The sequence below is a fragment of the Meleagris gallopavo genome, chromosome 21 (assembly GCF_000146605.3).
Source record: "Meleagris gallopavo isolate NT-WF06-2002-E0010 breed Aviagen turkey brand Nicholas breeding stock chromosome 21, Turkey_5.1, whole genome shotgun sequence".
NCBI classification, from domain to species: Eukaryota; Metazoa; Chordata; class Aves; order Galliformes; family Phasianidae; genus Meleagris; species Meleagris gallopavo.
In genome coordinates this window covers 3,081,040-3,096,370 of record NC_015031.2, presented here as the reverse complement: position 1 = coordinate 3,096,370, position 15,331 = coordinate 3,081,040, and the positions used below count along the sequence as shown (strand labels likewise).

The window sequence follows — 15,331 nt, the reverse complement described above, 5'->3', positions numbered from 1 at the left end:
GCAGCCCCCGCTCCCCGCTGAGAAAAAGTACAATTCCAACTGTACTGTGGGTTAGGTAATGAGCTTATTTTGTACTGGCTGATTCTACAGCATGCACATATACTGGGTAGTTTTTTTTTTTTTCTTATTTGTTTTGCAGCATTTAGTTTGAGACTGTCGTGCAGTACGGCCCCTTTGCTTTTAAGTAAGCATCTGTGCCTCAGTGGGTTCCATGGTGCATGAGGTGCTTGGTTTCCTGCAGGGGTTTGCATCTGTGCCTTGTTTTCTCTCCAGTCCTCTCCGAAGTAATGGGATTTATGAAGCATGCATCCTTTTGCTAGCTGCTGATTTTGTGACAGTCTCCTTTTGGTTTTAGGTAAAGCTTTAGGAAAGTCAACGGTGGTCCCAGTGCCATATGAGAAGATTCAGAGAGACCAATCTGCTGTGGTGGTGCAGGGCCTGCCCAAGGGACTTGCATTCGTGCATCCAGAAAATTATGATGTTTCAACCCTGAAGTGGATTTTGGAAAATAAGTCGGGGATCTCGTTTATCATCAAGAGGTTAATTGCTCTCTAGTTTTCTCGTTTGTCCATTTTTGGACTTCAAATTTCACTTCTTAAATTGTTTCTGTTTCTATTAGACAGAAGTCTTGCCTTTTTAGTTTTGTACTACAAAGTCAATATTGATCTATTTTGCTAAAGCTATGGTTTGGTGTGTTTTTTTTCCTTATTTCCTTACAGGCCTTTCCTAGAGCCCAAGAAACAGTTAGGTAAGTTCCTGCTTATTCAGACTTTAATTTAGGAATAAACTGGAATCTCAGTGTAAGCATCTCCTTTGTTTTAGCAGAGTTTGGGTGAAAGATTTGCTTAGCTTTGTTTCCCAACGTTTCAACTTTTAGATTTGGAAAGAGAGCAGTGGAAAGCATAGTTTGAAGCAGTTTTATATTGGTGTTACTTGATAGTTTAATAATCCAATTTAATTAATCTCTCGTCTTCGTATCTTTGCATATGCACGTGCATGAGTTCTGTAAACAAAATTTGAATTAATAGGTGTTACAGGAAATTCAGATGATATCTTTTGACTTTCAGGAGCTCATGTGACAGATCCTTCACAATCAATTATACCTCCAGGTGGAAGGTGAGTTTAAAACAATGTAGGGTTTTTTGCACGTCTTTAAATATTTCATCTACTTCTGTTGTGTGATTTGATGTCAGTGTCAACAGTGTGTTTTCATGTAACTTCTTATAGTTTATCTTAATGGGCTTTTTCTGACCAGCTGACCTCTGGGCAACTTTTTGATAGCGTGGGATTATAAAAAGCATGGACAGTCTCTTTCTTTTGATCATTATTTGTGGAGAAACTAGTACAAATTAAACAGCTGGTGAAGTTTCCGTTCACTTTAATTAGCCCAGTGAGTGTTCTTAATTCACAGTCTGTCTATCAGTGATAAGTTTGCCACGTCTTATGCTAAAGCAGTGACTGCGAACAGATGAAATGTTCTTCCCTTCCCCTTCCTTAATTAAAAAACTTTATATATCTGTATATTTATTTGATTCTAAACGGAGAGCTTATATTTGGAATAAATAAAAAAAAATTGTTTAATGTGAAAGCAGGGAAATGTTCTGTGCTTCTGCTGAGTGCACTTCTCATTAAATGGTAAATGTACTTGGAACATTGTGCACATCCATCGAGTGCAGGGCTGGGAGATCCATCCCCATTCCCTTGAGGCTGATAGCACTAGTCAGCTTGTAATATATGAGGAACTTTCCAGAAATAGGATTTTAGGGTTTTATAACGTCACTGTGTTCATTCTTTTTGTTTCTGTAGTTGCCCTCCTGTTCAAGTGAAAACGGAGCCTAGTGAGGATTCTGGTACGTTCAGAGTTTTGTCCTTATTTGCCAAACAACCGAACCATCAGTTTCTGTTCAGAAGGCTGTATTGAAATGGTAATAGGGAAGATCCAATAAAAACAGCATAAATCCACCCTGCGTGTGAGAGAGAAACTGCTTGTTAGTTAAAAATGGCCACTTTTCCACTGCAGGTTTTGTCAAATTTTTTACCTTAACCAGAGGTTTCCACTTCTAGGTTTGTCATGTTTTGGAGACTGAAATTATTTATTATCATTGGAAATGAAAAAAGGGAAAGGTTGTCAGCTCTTCTTTTCATTCTTACTCAGCACTATTTTATCCCTAATGTGGAGAGAAGAACTTATTAGTTTATGTAATAGTACTACCAGAATGTTGGTAATGACATGGAAACAAATAGGAAAATATTACTTTTGATTTAAAAATAAATAAATAGAATTATTCCTTGCAGCTGGGACAGGATGCTGCAAGGCACTGTGTTCCCTGTAGCAAAGCAGTGCTTAGGTGTATGCTTTGAGATTAACACAGCAATAATTGCAGAGAGACAACAGATGTTTGGAGATGAGTTGTGCCTTCCTGCTTCCCTGGATTGGGCTGTGCAGTTTGGTGTTTTGTAGAACTGTGTTTTGTTGTGGGGGAAGAAAGCCGTTCTTTTTAATTCTTCAGGTGTGAGAAGGTGTTTGCAGGGATGTTTGCTTTGTAGGGATGCATTTAGTGCTGGATCACCTCTGATGGTAACCATATTGAGACATGAGAAACCTGCAACATCAATGTGTCACTTGGTTACTGTTTTTTGTTTTCCCTCAGCAATTGTTTAGTGTCTCAGCACTTGAAAATCAATTTGTTTTCTTTTCTGGCTTAGATGCTAGCTAGAATATTAGGGGTTTGTTTGTTTGTTTTTGAGTTATTGACTTCTTTAGTTTTTTAAGAGCTTCATAGAATGGCCTGAGTAGAAAAAGACCACAATGCTCATCCAGTTCCAACCCCCTGCTATGTGCAGGTCTCCAACCAGCAGCCCAGGCTGCCCAGAGCCACATCCAGCCTGGCCTTGAATGCCTGCAGGGATGGGGCATCCACAACCTGCTTCGGCAACCTGTTCCAGTGCCTCACCACCCTCTGGGTGAAAAAATTCCTCCTAATATCCAACCTAAACCTCCCCTCAGTCTCAGTTTAAAACCATTCCCCCTTGTCCTATCTTGATTATCTTTAATCAACTTATTTGATTCTTTTATTGCTTCTACAGGAATTCCTTTGGAAATGTCAACAGTGACAGTGAAGGAAGAATCAGAGGATCCTGATTACTATCAGTACAATATTCAAGGTAGTGATAGCAACTTCTGCATCTGCTTATCTCCTCACTGGGTTGGCTGCTGAAAGAGTTGCTCTCCCTCTATCTCTCCTTTTGCCTATGTGTGGTTGTCAGACATAAAATTGCTTGCTGCTGTTATGATACAGCATCTCCACGCTGACTGCCATTAAGTTGTACTTCACATCTTTTGTTATTCTTCAGAGTAATATTGGTAACCATATGAGTGTGTTTGGACTTAAAGGAGAAGCTTGTTGGTTTTTTTTGGTTTTTTTTTTTTATTTTTTATTTTTTTTTGTCTTTTTTTTTCCTTGTCATGCAAACTGTTTCCATGGATGTTTTTAAGCAGGAAGCAAACCCTGATGATGGTAATGCTCAGAGCAGTGCTTGAATCTTTTCTTTTAGTTTCGAGTTTCAGTAAATTGCATCCTGCATCAATCACTTTCCTTGGAGGGAAAGACCAGTGCATGCCAAAACTGTCTTGAAAGTTAAGATTATATTCCTATATACAAAGCATAGCAACATCTGTGAGATCATGACTGTGGCTCTGAGTATATTTTGAAGTATTTCTTAATTGTGCTTCATCTGTTCATATCTAATTAAAATACTGCATGTTAATCTCAACCAGGAACGAATAAAGAAATCCGTAAGAAAATTGTGTTCTGTAGGTTAAAATGAGCAGTAAGTAAGAAGCCCTAATTAGAAATGGCAATATTAAAAAAATAAAAAATAAAAAAATTCCTAAATGTATTATTTCAGCTTCTTTGCATTTGTCATTAGGATAGCAGTAAATAAAAAAAAAAAAGAAAAACACAAGCAAGTTGCTATGCATCTCTGAAGGACAATTATATGTTAAAGAGTGGGCTGCAAAATAGCCCATCCTTGTATTTTGTAATAATACATTATTTAAGCAAGATTTTTGTTGATGTTTCAACACAAAAATTCTTGAGATTATTTTCTAACCTGTTTTTAATAACTAATTGCTTAAAACATAGTAATAAGAGAATGTTGGTTCTATGATGCTGTGATGTACAAATGTCATTCAGAATGACCATAAGCACACCAGAATGTCTCTAGTCAGTGCAGAATTTGGAAGGTGAATTATCTGGGATTATGATCATCTTTTCTTTGTGTTTATTCATTGCTTAGCCTCTGGGGTCCGTGGGTTTACAGGCAGGATATAATGCAGTAATAACAGCTGCTTTTTTGGAGATGTTCTAATCATTGTTACTTCCAGAGCCAAGCCTTGCTATCTTTCTTTGCTTTTCAGCCCCTTGTGGCTTTCTGTTTCATGCAAAAGAAACAATGTCAGAATTTGGCCACTAGCCTGAAGTGCAATCAGTCCCTGTTTGAAAAGAGTCTGTACTGAAATAGCTAAGAAAGCAGTAACTTGTAATGCAAGGATGTTGGAACTAAAGAAAATCAGTGTATACAACATGCTCCCATAGTGAAGTCTAGGCAACGTGGATTTTCTTAGGGAGCTTCTCTTGTCTTTCATTAGAGATCTCTAAATTTAAATCTTATGGATGGAGGGTAATGTACACCTTTTTTAGATAAATAGATGCTCCAGTAATAACTCTCCTTTCCCCCACTCCCAGTGTAGTAAACTTGTATTTAAGGGGAGACTACACTTGAGTCTGCTGGGAGATAGGATGGTGTGCTGTGAGCCAAAGAGATTTTACCTGTCACAGTGTGTTACCTTCCCCTAAAGCAAAGGAGTTTCCCCTTCATTTCTTTGAGTCGCTATCACTAAGGTTCAAGCCAAAGGTTGTACGAAGTACACAGAGCTATAAATTCAACAGGAACAGGAGGAGAGCAAAGAGGAGAGCCTTAGAGAAGTACAGTTCTACCAAGGTGTGTTTTGAGAGATGAGATCAGCCTACCCAGGCGTTTCCTTTGGTGTAGACAGACTGCAGAAAAAAGGAAAACGGCTGAGATCTCGCTATGAATATCCTACAGCAAAAGCTGGGTTTATTGATTTGTGAGAAGAAATAACTTAAATGTTACAGAGCAGCAATATGCCTGGGGCTTCCCGGAGAGATGATTTACTGCTGGAATTTCACAGTTACTGTTTTTCTGAGTATTTGTTTTCTCTCACACGTCTGTAATGCTGACCAGGAGTCTGCATGCCTTGGTGGCACACACAGCTCTCCAGTTAATCAAAGGGGGATGGAAATTAGAATTGGAGATGGACGTTCTTTTCATCCCTTATCATCTCCTAATCTGCTCTGGCATTTGGATCTTGCCATGAGTTACTCCTGAATTACTACATTTAGGAAGGTGGTGCTCGAAGTTCAAAGCAAGAAGATAAGGAAATAGAACTTTTTAACCTTCAAAAACTTCCCCCAAGTGTTTTGATGGGGCACTAGGGGCAGTTTTCCTTCAGTGGGCAGTGGCAGTATGGAAGGTTATTGGTTACTTTTTCCTCTATCCTGGACAAATGTGAAGATCAGTGCAGTGTTAAATGCTTTGGCTGACACTGGAGACAACCTATTTGAAAGGAGGGTCCAGATTTGACCGGTGACTAAGGAAAAGGACAGTAAAACTGCATGACTAAATAAAATCATGAGTTCCAAAAATCATATGGGTATCTAACATTGCTGTGGGCATTTTATCTATAAGCACCATTTTCGTAAGGCTCTTAGGATAGGAAATGTTAGTTAACATGCTGTTTCTTGGTTTGGTGTCCTTGAAACAAGAACATCCTTGTGCCTATGCCCACCCTGTGTTCAGGAGGCTGTTTAGCTGAGTGTTGGTCAGTAACAAACCTGAGCTAGAAGGCTGTAAACGAGATGCAGGCTGTCTCGAAGATCTTTCTTGGAAAGAATGAGGTTGGGAAACCATTGGTGCCAGAAAGAGAACAGCTCTGAAGCAGTGAACAAAATAGAATTGGGCTGTATGTATTTTATTTTTTCAGTTTACACAGAAGCAGAAATATGTTAAAGGAATTATTCAGGGATACGTACCATCTTCCATCCTCTTTAACAGCATAGAATGAAACAGGGCTTTTTGGAGACGTGGCCCATATAGAATTGAGTCTTGCTAATTACCAAGCACTTCCTGAAAGAAGCATGTTTTGCCCAATGAAACTTACAGGTTCAAGTCTTCAGTTACCATTGATGCCTGGAAGTTTAAACAAAGAGAACTAGAAGCAGAAGGAAATGGCTGCAAGCAGCGTGTCCTGTGAATGAATGGGTTCTTCAGCTCTTAGTCTGGTCTCCACATGAACTTGGCTGTATAAATCTGGGGCAATGTAGGACTTGACACATAGGCACTAACTTGAAAATTCTAGAGAATATGTTAGAGTGGTGAGGTGCTGGAACAGCTGCCCAGAGAGGCTGTGGATGCCCCGTCCATCCCTGGAGGTGTTCAAGGCCAGGTTGGATGGGGCCCTGGGCAGCCTGGGCTGCTGTGAGATGTGGAGGTTGGTGGCCCTGCATGTGGCAGGGGGTTGGAGATTCGTGATCCTTGAGGTCCCTTCCAACGTGGGCCATTCTATGAAAATACGACATAATCTTGTGCTTCCTGGAGTATTTTTTTACTTTCCCCTAGTAGTTACATACTTTTCACATTAGTATCACCTGTGTACAAAAGAAAAACATCTGCACGACTTTGGAGAGTGGCACTGGTCGTGTTGTAAGTCATTGGCTGAGGGATGTGCAGGACAGCAATGACAGGATGGAATGACATCTCCTCCTCTTTTCAAAGGAACTATTAGGATGTGAAAAATGCTGCACTGAGTACTTTCTCTGGTATGAGGTGGTGCTGAGCTCTGCCTGCACATCTGGTAGTGCAGACTCTGTGATTTGAGCAGTTATGTTTTGTACCTTTGTGACCATCATTCCTCTGCTGTCCTTGCAGCGGTGGAATTAAGTTCTTATCTCTTCAGTTCTCTTCTTTTCTCATTTTTATGATTTCCTCCCACTTTCATTACTAGATGGAGTTTGGTTTGATTTAATTCTCACTCTGCTTTGTTTTGGCTTTTCTTAGTGGTGAGTTGTGTGCATCTGCCTGATACCTGCACAGACTTATTCAAGGAAAATGTGTCTTTTTTTATTTAAACAAAGTGATCTCTGTGGGGCACTCTTCAGAAACCTGGGTTCACTATGCATGTGGTTTCTATCAACGTGGAAGCCATGGGTATTGAACTCTCTGTACTTAATCCTAGGGGTTAAAGTATTAATGCTTACTGCTGGTGTACTTTTAGACCCACCTCTGGCTGACCACAATTCCTGTGGAGCTGTGTGATGCTCTGCAGGTCGCTTTTGCAAATGAGTGTAGCAGTGATTCAATGTAAGCAGATCAATTTCTCCAAATCCTTCATTCCCAGTTAGCAGTGGGACAGCCCTCCTGCATGCCACAGCCATGCCAGTTCTGGCTATCTGTGCTGTTGGTATGGAATGTCTTTTGCTCTGTGTGAAGCTATTCGTGCTAGCAGTAGTTTGCTCTTTCAGTTCAACTGCTGTGAGGTTTTAAGGGTGTTAATTTGGTTTTTGAGGTTTCTGCAGCAGCCTTTGTAAAGCAGTCCTCCATATGCTGCAGTCAGAAGAGCTGCTGTGATTAAAACCAGATGAACTCGTAGCATTGGAAATGTTTTCAGTCTCTCTGTATTTGTCTATTTCAAGTAGGTAGAAGTTGTAGAAAGGACTTGCTGGGGATGTGAATCTTGAAAAACAGGGAAAAGAGTGAAGAAAATGCATTGAAAAAGGGCTGAACCATCAACATTTTGATATTTCAAAAGCAGTTTAATAACACACAGGCATACAAGAACTCAAAACCTGCTGTTCTGCATGGGTCTTTCTGGCTGTCCCATAGTCTGGGAAGTGCAGGTGCCTTCCATTAGCCCCTCAATTTTTCAAATTGTGCTCAGGTGAATGAGGAAAGGCACAGAGGTGTTCATAGTTCACAGCTGAATTTCAACTTTGCAGGAAGTCTGAAGTGAGCACATGGTGCATAAAGTTGGGTTATTTGTTGGGTTATTTCTCTGTGGAGTGGGAAGATGAGTGTGTTGTGAGAGTCAACTGAAAAAACGTTCTCTTTGTTCCCAAGGAGGCCCTTCTGAAACATCAGAGATGGATGAAAGAATTGCTCTTGCCAAAAGTTACACAGGTAGGTCTGTATATACATATATATATTTAGTTTAGCAGGGTGTGATGTGAACAGCACACACAGAACAAAGCATACAGAAAGCATATCCTTAGGGGAGGCAGTTCCTTACTGAATCTCAAGAACATCTGAGATGAATTGATTCATAAATTGCATTTCTTTCAGCTTTTTCTTGTTTATTAAAAGTACCAATCTGCCCATTTGCAGACATTAGGAAGAACTCATCTGCGTTTCAAGCAGTGGGTTTCTTTATAAGGTCAGAGTGCTGTCATCAGGTTTCAAAATTCAGAGATTGAACCTTCATTATGGTGTTCATGTGAATGTTATCGTTCTGGATTTTTGGCTTATGGAAGTCCTTGCTTTGAATATTCAATGTCCAGAAGTTATTTTTTTGTGTTGTGAGACATTTGTCTAAAGGCGGCCACTAGGATTCCAGTTGCAGTGAAAGAGCAGAGAGGAAATAACAGTGGAAGGTGCTTTGCATGAAAGCATAGTAATTGGATTTTTCTTTTTACAGAAATACTTGAAAAGTTGGCATCTTAATTAAAGTTGTACATTTTCTCCAAGTATTCTTTCTACATGGTTGCCTTTTTGTACTTATTTATTATTATTATTATTATTATTATTATTAATCCCTCTAGCCATGGTGCTCTGTGGCTTACTGTAGGCAAGTTGTGATGGGAGTTGTCATGCTTCTAATTAATGAATTATAATTATAAGGTGCCTATCACCCAGCATTCTAAACTCCTGCCTCTCAAACCTAAGCTGTAAGCTTATTTTTTGGATATGAAGACCAAGTTATGCTAGGAGCAGTATTCTGTCTTCCCAGTCTCATAATTTCATGCTTTGAAGATACATATCGCCACACTTTAAAGGTGCTGTTACATGAAATTTAAAAGCATTTCTCCTGATGCAGGAGAATGAAGTTCTCTGCTCTCATGCTGGCTGCACAGCTAGCACTGCTTATTTGAAAGGAAAGAATCTAGGCACTTTATTTTCCAAAGCATAATGCTGTGAGCCCTCGGTGCCTGATTATGGAGAGTGATAGCAAATGGCTGAGAATCTGACTTTGCTTTATTTTTGCCTATGTAGAATTTCATAGTGATGGATGCTGTGTGTGGCACTTTGTGTCAGAGTACAGATTTCTTACATTCTTTTCCTGAATGAGGGAGAGACAAAACTTGCACGTGCACGGAATGGCCCAGCTTAGCTATAGCTGCCAAGTGCTTGTTGGTTTTAGTAGGACTGGGTGAGGGTGGAGAACAGCACTGCTGAAATTCAGTAATCAGAAAGTCAAGGTTGTTGAAAGGAATTGTTTTAAACTGAATGGCAGTGCCAGAGAGTGACAACATTAAGAACTGTAAAGGATGCTGCTGCTTTGCACCTGTGTTTATTTACCTTATTACCTGATGTAAGGAAGTACTTGAAGATCAAAAAAATACCTCACCATGATCATACTGTGTTGGAAAAAAAAGCAACCAAAAGCCTTTAGTGTTTATGCCTGATGATATATTTGACATAATTTGTGTCATCCAGCTAAGGTATCTCAGTATTGCTGGACCTCTACCACACATGGCATCACGTGGAAAGAAGAGAAGGGTCCCTCCAACTTGTTCCCAAAGTGATGTGGGGTGATAGATCTTACAGAAACCTGAGCTAAGATAGTCCTCAAAGGGTGCAAACACAGTGTTGCTCTGCCAGAATAGTTAATGTTTTCCCTCATGCACAACTATGAGTAGTTACTGAGATGACTGACTTTGCTTTTTTTGAATTTTCTAGGAGTTAAATTCAAATTGCTTTCTGCTATCAGGTGCTGATGGGCCTAATCCTGTTTATTGTATTGGTACAGGCTGCCCCTACACAAGCATTTTCATTTTCACTGTCGGCCTTTGGAGTCTGTTGTGGAAAACCATTGTAGTGCAACAGCTCTGAATCTGTGTAAATGATAAAGAAATACATCATCTGTAGGGCTACACAGGCTTTGTTTGTTTTTGGTAATCCTTGATAACTAAGAGAAAAATATTTATGATTCTATTAATCCTATTAAGCCAAGAGTAAGGAATTTCCTCCTGTCATTAATGCCAACTCTCTGTGCTGCTGTACGTGTGATTTAGTGTGTATAATCCCTGCCTCCTTACCCCTGCCTGGAGTTGCTTAAAGGCTTAGGCTAAGATAGCTTTGCTCCTTTTTTTATTGCATGCTGTGAATGCAAAATATTTCAGTGACCCAGGGAGCTTCTTGACAGGTGTCAGTTAAAGCAGAAAATCATTGAGTGCTTGGTTAAAAATGTTTGTGTCCATCGTTCAGAAGTTGTTTTTTCTCCCCTTCAGATTCTTCCCAGCATCCTCCTTCAGAAACACGTGAGGATCCTGAGGTCGAGGTCACCCTGGAAGGTTAGTTATCTGGTTCCTGTGTTTCTGTTTGTAGGGCTTTTAGGTCAGTACGTAATACTGTACTTCCTAATGTGTGATATTATACTTCCTAAAGCAACTGGGCTTGTTCAGCATGAAGAAGAGAAGGCTGTGGGTAAACCTCATTACAACCTTCCAGTACTTGAAGAAGTTTACAAACAGGAAGGAAAGCAACTTTGTACGTGGGCAGAGAGTGATAGGACGAGGGAATGGCTTTAAAGTAAAAGAGGAGAGACTTAGGTTAGATGTTAGGGGGAAATTCTTTTACTCAGAAGGTGGTGAGACCCTGGCACTGCTGCCCATTGAAGTGTGGGTGCCCCATCCCTGGGGGTGCAGGCTGGTCTGATAGGGGGGCAACCAGTCCGTGGCATTGGGTGGATCCTGGGTGGGTTGTGAGGTCCCTGTCAGCCCAACCATGCTTTGATTCTTTGGTTCTAAGTAAACTATATGCACATCGACCTGGGCGTATGCTATTCTATATGTGAAATTAACTTCTCTGTCTGCTTTAACCATTTTCTCATTCAAAGATTGCAAGTGTTGGTGATTGGAGTTTTCCAGGAACTTGTGAGTTTGTAGAGAAGTCAGTATTGTGGGCTGGGAGCTGACTGGCTGAGTAGCACCTTGCTTAAAAAAAGACCTCAGGGTCACAGATGTCTACTGCATCCACTTGTATGTTTTTTTGGGCTAGGGCAGACCAGAAGTTTAATGAATTTCACTGAAGTTCATCAGTTTTACATTGATTTTAAACTGGCTTTAGCACCTTTGAGGTCTTCAGTATTGAACTTAGGCATTATTTGTCAGTGCTTATTGGTGGAAGGATACTTTTAGTTAGGTACAGAATCTAGTCTGTATGTGCACAATTCATTTGCTGTTTCTTTTGCTGTCACATAGTCATTGTGTGATCATGAGATGACTAGCTGTTTCAGAGAACAATATTGTTTTCCTTAGGAAATGTAAAGAAGCTTTGATTTTTTTTTTTTTTTCCTGTGTTCTGCTTTGTGCCAGTGTTCTCACACAAATTATTCCCACACAGGCCAGCAGCTTTCTAGAGTTACTCAAGTAATTTATTGCAAAACGTGAAGCTCTCATAAAGCATGGATCAACATTTGTACTAAAGCTTGAAATTCAAACAGTTCCAACATTGCACATCTTTTCTCTGGATGGTAAAGCAGTGATATCTTCATGTTTCTTTCAGATGATGAAGACTACTTGCCCCCTAACAAGAGATCGAAGAACACTGAGACAGCAAATGAAGCTGCCAGTACTGGGAAAAGAAAAGCAAGAGAGTTCAATTTTGGTAAGAAAAAAAAATTCAAGATTTATTTCTCTCTGATTTGTTTTATAAAAAGGTACTAGAGAGTTTCACAGTGCCAGAGTAAGGCATGCCAGTGCTTGGTCAGTTTTTTGGTCGGTTGACTTACTGTACAAGAAAATCAGGCTGAATGTGCTACTGAACTGAATGATGACAAGCATTAGATCAAGAATGTGTCCAGATGGTCTTCCTTGATATGCACTGTGAGCTGTGAAGGCAACCAGTAAATCTGTTGTGCTGAGTGGCATGTTCTCATCCTCACAGATACACAAACCGTTATCTCAGGACTGTCCGTGTGTTCAGCATCTCTATGCAATGAAACAGGGTTTTCCCTTCAGCCCAATAAATTCTGACTTGTATCTTCCTGACTCTTATGGTAGAGTTGCTGTTAATCCACTGTCCTGCAGTTCAACAGAAAATGCTGTTGTGTGCTCTCTGTCATAAGCAGAAATAAGATGTTAATGTGTTGGCATTTAATCCAATTTTCCAGGGAATACACAGTTGGAATTGGATAAATTCTGTCTTGCAACTTGCATCTTCCTTCAGAAGTAGGATTTATGAGGACGTCTTGCAAAATCAGGACTTGGGGAAATGTTGGATTAAGGAAGAGGAAGACATAGTGCTTCCTGATGCATGTAGTTGTATGGATTAATACCAAAACAAGTTCACGTACTCACTGTAAGCTTTATCAAGCTGTTCAGGCCCTGGATTCAGATAGCTATCAATGGCAGCTGCAAACTGACTTTTCACCTAATGGTGGTCAGAGTCTGAGGCATCAAAGAAAAGTTTGGGACTTGATTTAGCATGGGTTTTGTCCTTCTATGGACAAACTTGATTTAAGATCTACACAGGTTTGGGAAGCATTCTTAAACATTCTATTCTCTTTTCCTTTCTGATTTTATCCATATTTTTTGAGGTTTAGTATTGCCCCCTATATGTAGATGAGCAATAACAGCACACTGCATGTTTCTGTTAGTGGTAACAGGTTTTACAAGAGATTCTCGTTTTTATCTGCAGTCTGACAAGTTCTCTCTTCTTTGCAGATAAATGGAATGCACGAATTACAGACTTGAGAAGGCAAGTTGAAGAACTGTTTGAGAAAAAATATGGTATGTGTCACATTCCTCTTAGAACAACTGCTTCTGTTCCTTTGGCAATGGAAATCACAGCATTTTCGTATACATGTTGTTGTTGGCTCTGAAGCAGACTAGCACCAAAGAGTAAAATGTTACTAGAGAGCTTAAAACAGTGGGCATTAGCCTTTTTGATGAGAAAAGTTTGGCATTGGAGTGCAAAACTTGATTTAAGTTTTCAGTTATGCTCAGTTTTCTGGAGCATGGCTCCAGTATGCTAATGTTTTGGGCACCTGGATTTGAAACTCTCACTGTTTATTGGTAATTAAACATGATCTTTAAGTGAGATAACCTTAGAGAATGCCTTTGGGGATTGGTTACCATTGACTGTTGCTTTCTGATTATGGTTGATTTGCACTGAAGCATATCCTGGGGAAAAAAAGAAGCACATGTATTAGACTTTGGAATAGCTTTGGGTGTTGTACATAAGCATCTTTTGTGTCCCCATATGACCGAGTAAGACAGCAGCAGCACAAATTTCAAAATACCCAGTGGTGCTTTTGCCCTCAAAAGTGGAAGTGTTCTCTGAATGGAGCTTGTGGTCTGTCAGAGTTGTTGCATGTTTCAGATGTGACCATCAGCTGACATTCAAACAGCCCATTGGAGGCAGCTCACACTGAATGAGAACAGCTCAAGGTGTTTTGTTGCTTCTGTTTGTTGTTTTCGCTGCAGAAATTCTGTGAATTGCTTTAAATTTCATGTTGGTGTTTGCACATATCCAGTGTAAAGGTCTCCTGTGGAGTCTGTTGGGAGAGCTATTCCTGACTTTCTATCTAAGGTCTTGGTATTACACCATCGCCTTTTCCCCTGTGGATGACAGTCCATTGATTCGTGAACCAATTCCATACCAGATTCCATTTCTTTCTGTCTACATGGGCATGCAATTTCTTATTTCTTAAATGAGTTTTGGATGTCCAGAATTCTCAGAATGCTTTTCAGGTTTGTTGGCTTTTGGAGCTCTGAAGCATTCTAGCAATGTCAGCTGCTGTTGAACATTACTACTGGCATGTCTGAAAATGTATTTATTTTGGTGTTTAGATGTAGACTGAATGGAAATACTTTTTATAGTATAAATGCAAGATAGTGTCTCACAAATATAGGCTAAATTGAAACCTATATTCGATGGGATTTCTGTGCAAAAGCTTGCAAATCTAAGAAGCCTCTTTGCAGACTGTGTCACTGATTGCATTGGTTGATTGAAGAGTATTTGCTGAAACGTTTGTTGATTGAAGTGAAATAAGGACTCCTGCTTAAAAAAGACAAATAATTAAAAAGACAAAACCTCCTCAGCTGTAGCTATTTAAAGAAGCTTTTGTTACTTTGAAGGAAGGATCTAGATTTTACTGCTTTCCTTGCCTTCCCCCCCCCCCGTGGCCAACTGTTACTCATGAATCCTGCTTTCTAGCTGAAACTCATCTCTGGATTTGTTATGCTCCTTACAACTCACAACAGCCTCCAGGGCTGCAAGTTTTGTTTGCATTTCTTAGAAAAGGTACATAACTGCAGTAAGAAGCTGCTTCAGCGAAGGGCTGGGATGATACACAGCAGTTCACTTGGTGGTTGTCCCACGTCTCCTCTGACAGTCATGTTTGGATAGGTTTTCTTTAGTCTGTTTGTCCATCTCTTTGCAGAAGTACATTCTGGCTTTAGTTTTGGCCATCTTATTATCAGCAGTTGGAGCCAACTCTGGTTGAAACACAGCTCTCCTCATGATTTTCTGGAACTTATGTATTTCATGCTCATCAGAATTTAAGACAAAAATGCAGGCGGTGTTTTCAAAGCTTCCCCTTTCGTGCCATAAACACACCTGAAATCATCATTTCTAAGTGGTAGAAAGGGTATGTTATCCTTATGCCTTTAAAAACTAAATTGCTTTATTGCACATAAGAACTTAGGAGCTCATGTGAACTCTTGCAAATATGCTATCTGTTTTCCATTGCTTGAAAAAGTGCCTTCAGTAGTTTTGTGCTGCAAGCAGATACATAACTGCATGCAATAAGTTGCATTATCAAAGAAAGCACCTCTTTGATCTGTTAATATTTTTCTCCTCACATAATTTCTTACATCTGATGTCCATAGCAAAACAACAGAATGTTCCAAACTATTTGCAGACCAATCAAATGCTGGTAGGGAATTCTTGTTGCGTGACCTGCAAAATTAATGTTCCCTTGTGAGTAAAAAGAGATTAGAGCTCTTGGTATTTGCAAATTATCATGTCT

The 15,331-nt window shown here is 39.8% G+C and overlaps 1 protein-coding gene across 1 annotated transcript; it reads left to right on the top strand.

The window, feature by feature from the left end:
* The first annotated feature begins 211 nt into the window (after nucleotides 1-211).
* LOC104913890 (general transcription factor II-I-like) lies at nucleotides 212-13,195 on the top strand. The gene is made up of 10 exons (XM_031556487.1): nucleotides 212-284; nucleotides 356-539; nucleotides 720-748; nucleotides 1,068-1,116; nucleotides 1,807-1,850; nucleotides 3,088-3,165; nucleotides 8,200-8,259; nucleotides 10,587-10,649; nucleotides 11,863-11,964; nucleotides 13,023-13,195. The coding sequence occupies exons 1-10, from the start codon at nucleotides 212-214 to the stop codon at nucleotides 13,178-13,180; spliced, it is 840 nt and encodes a 279-aa protein (XP_031412347.1). The 3' UTR covers nucleotides 13,181-13,195.
* The last annotated feature ends 2,136 nt before the right edge of the window (nucleotides 13,196-15,331 follow it).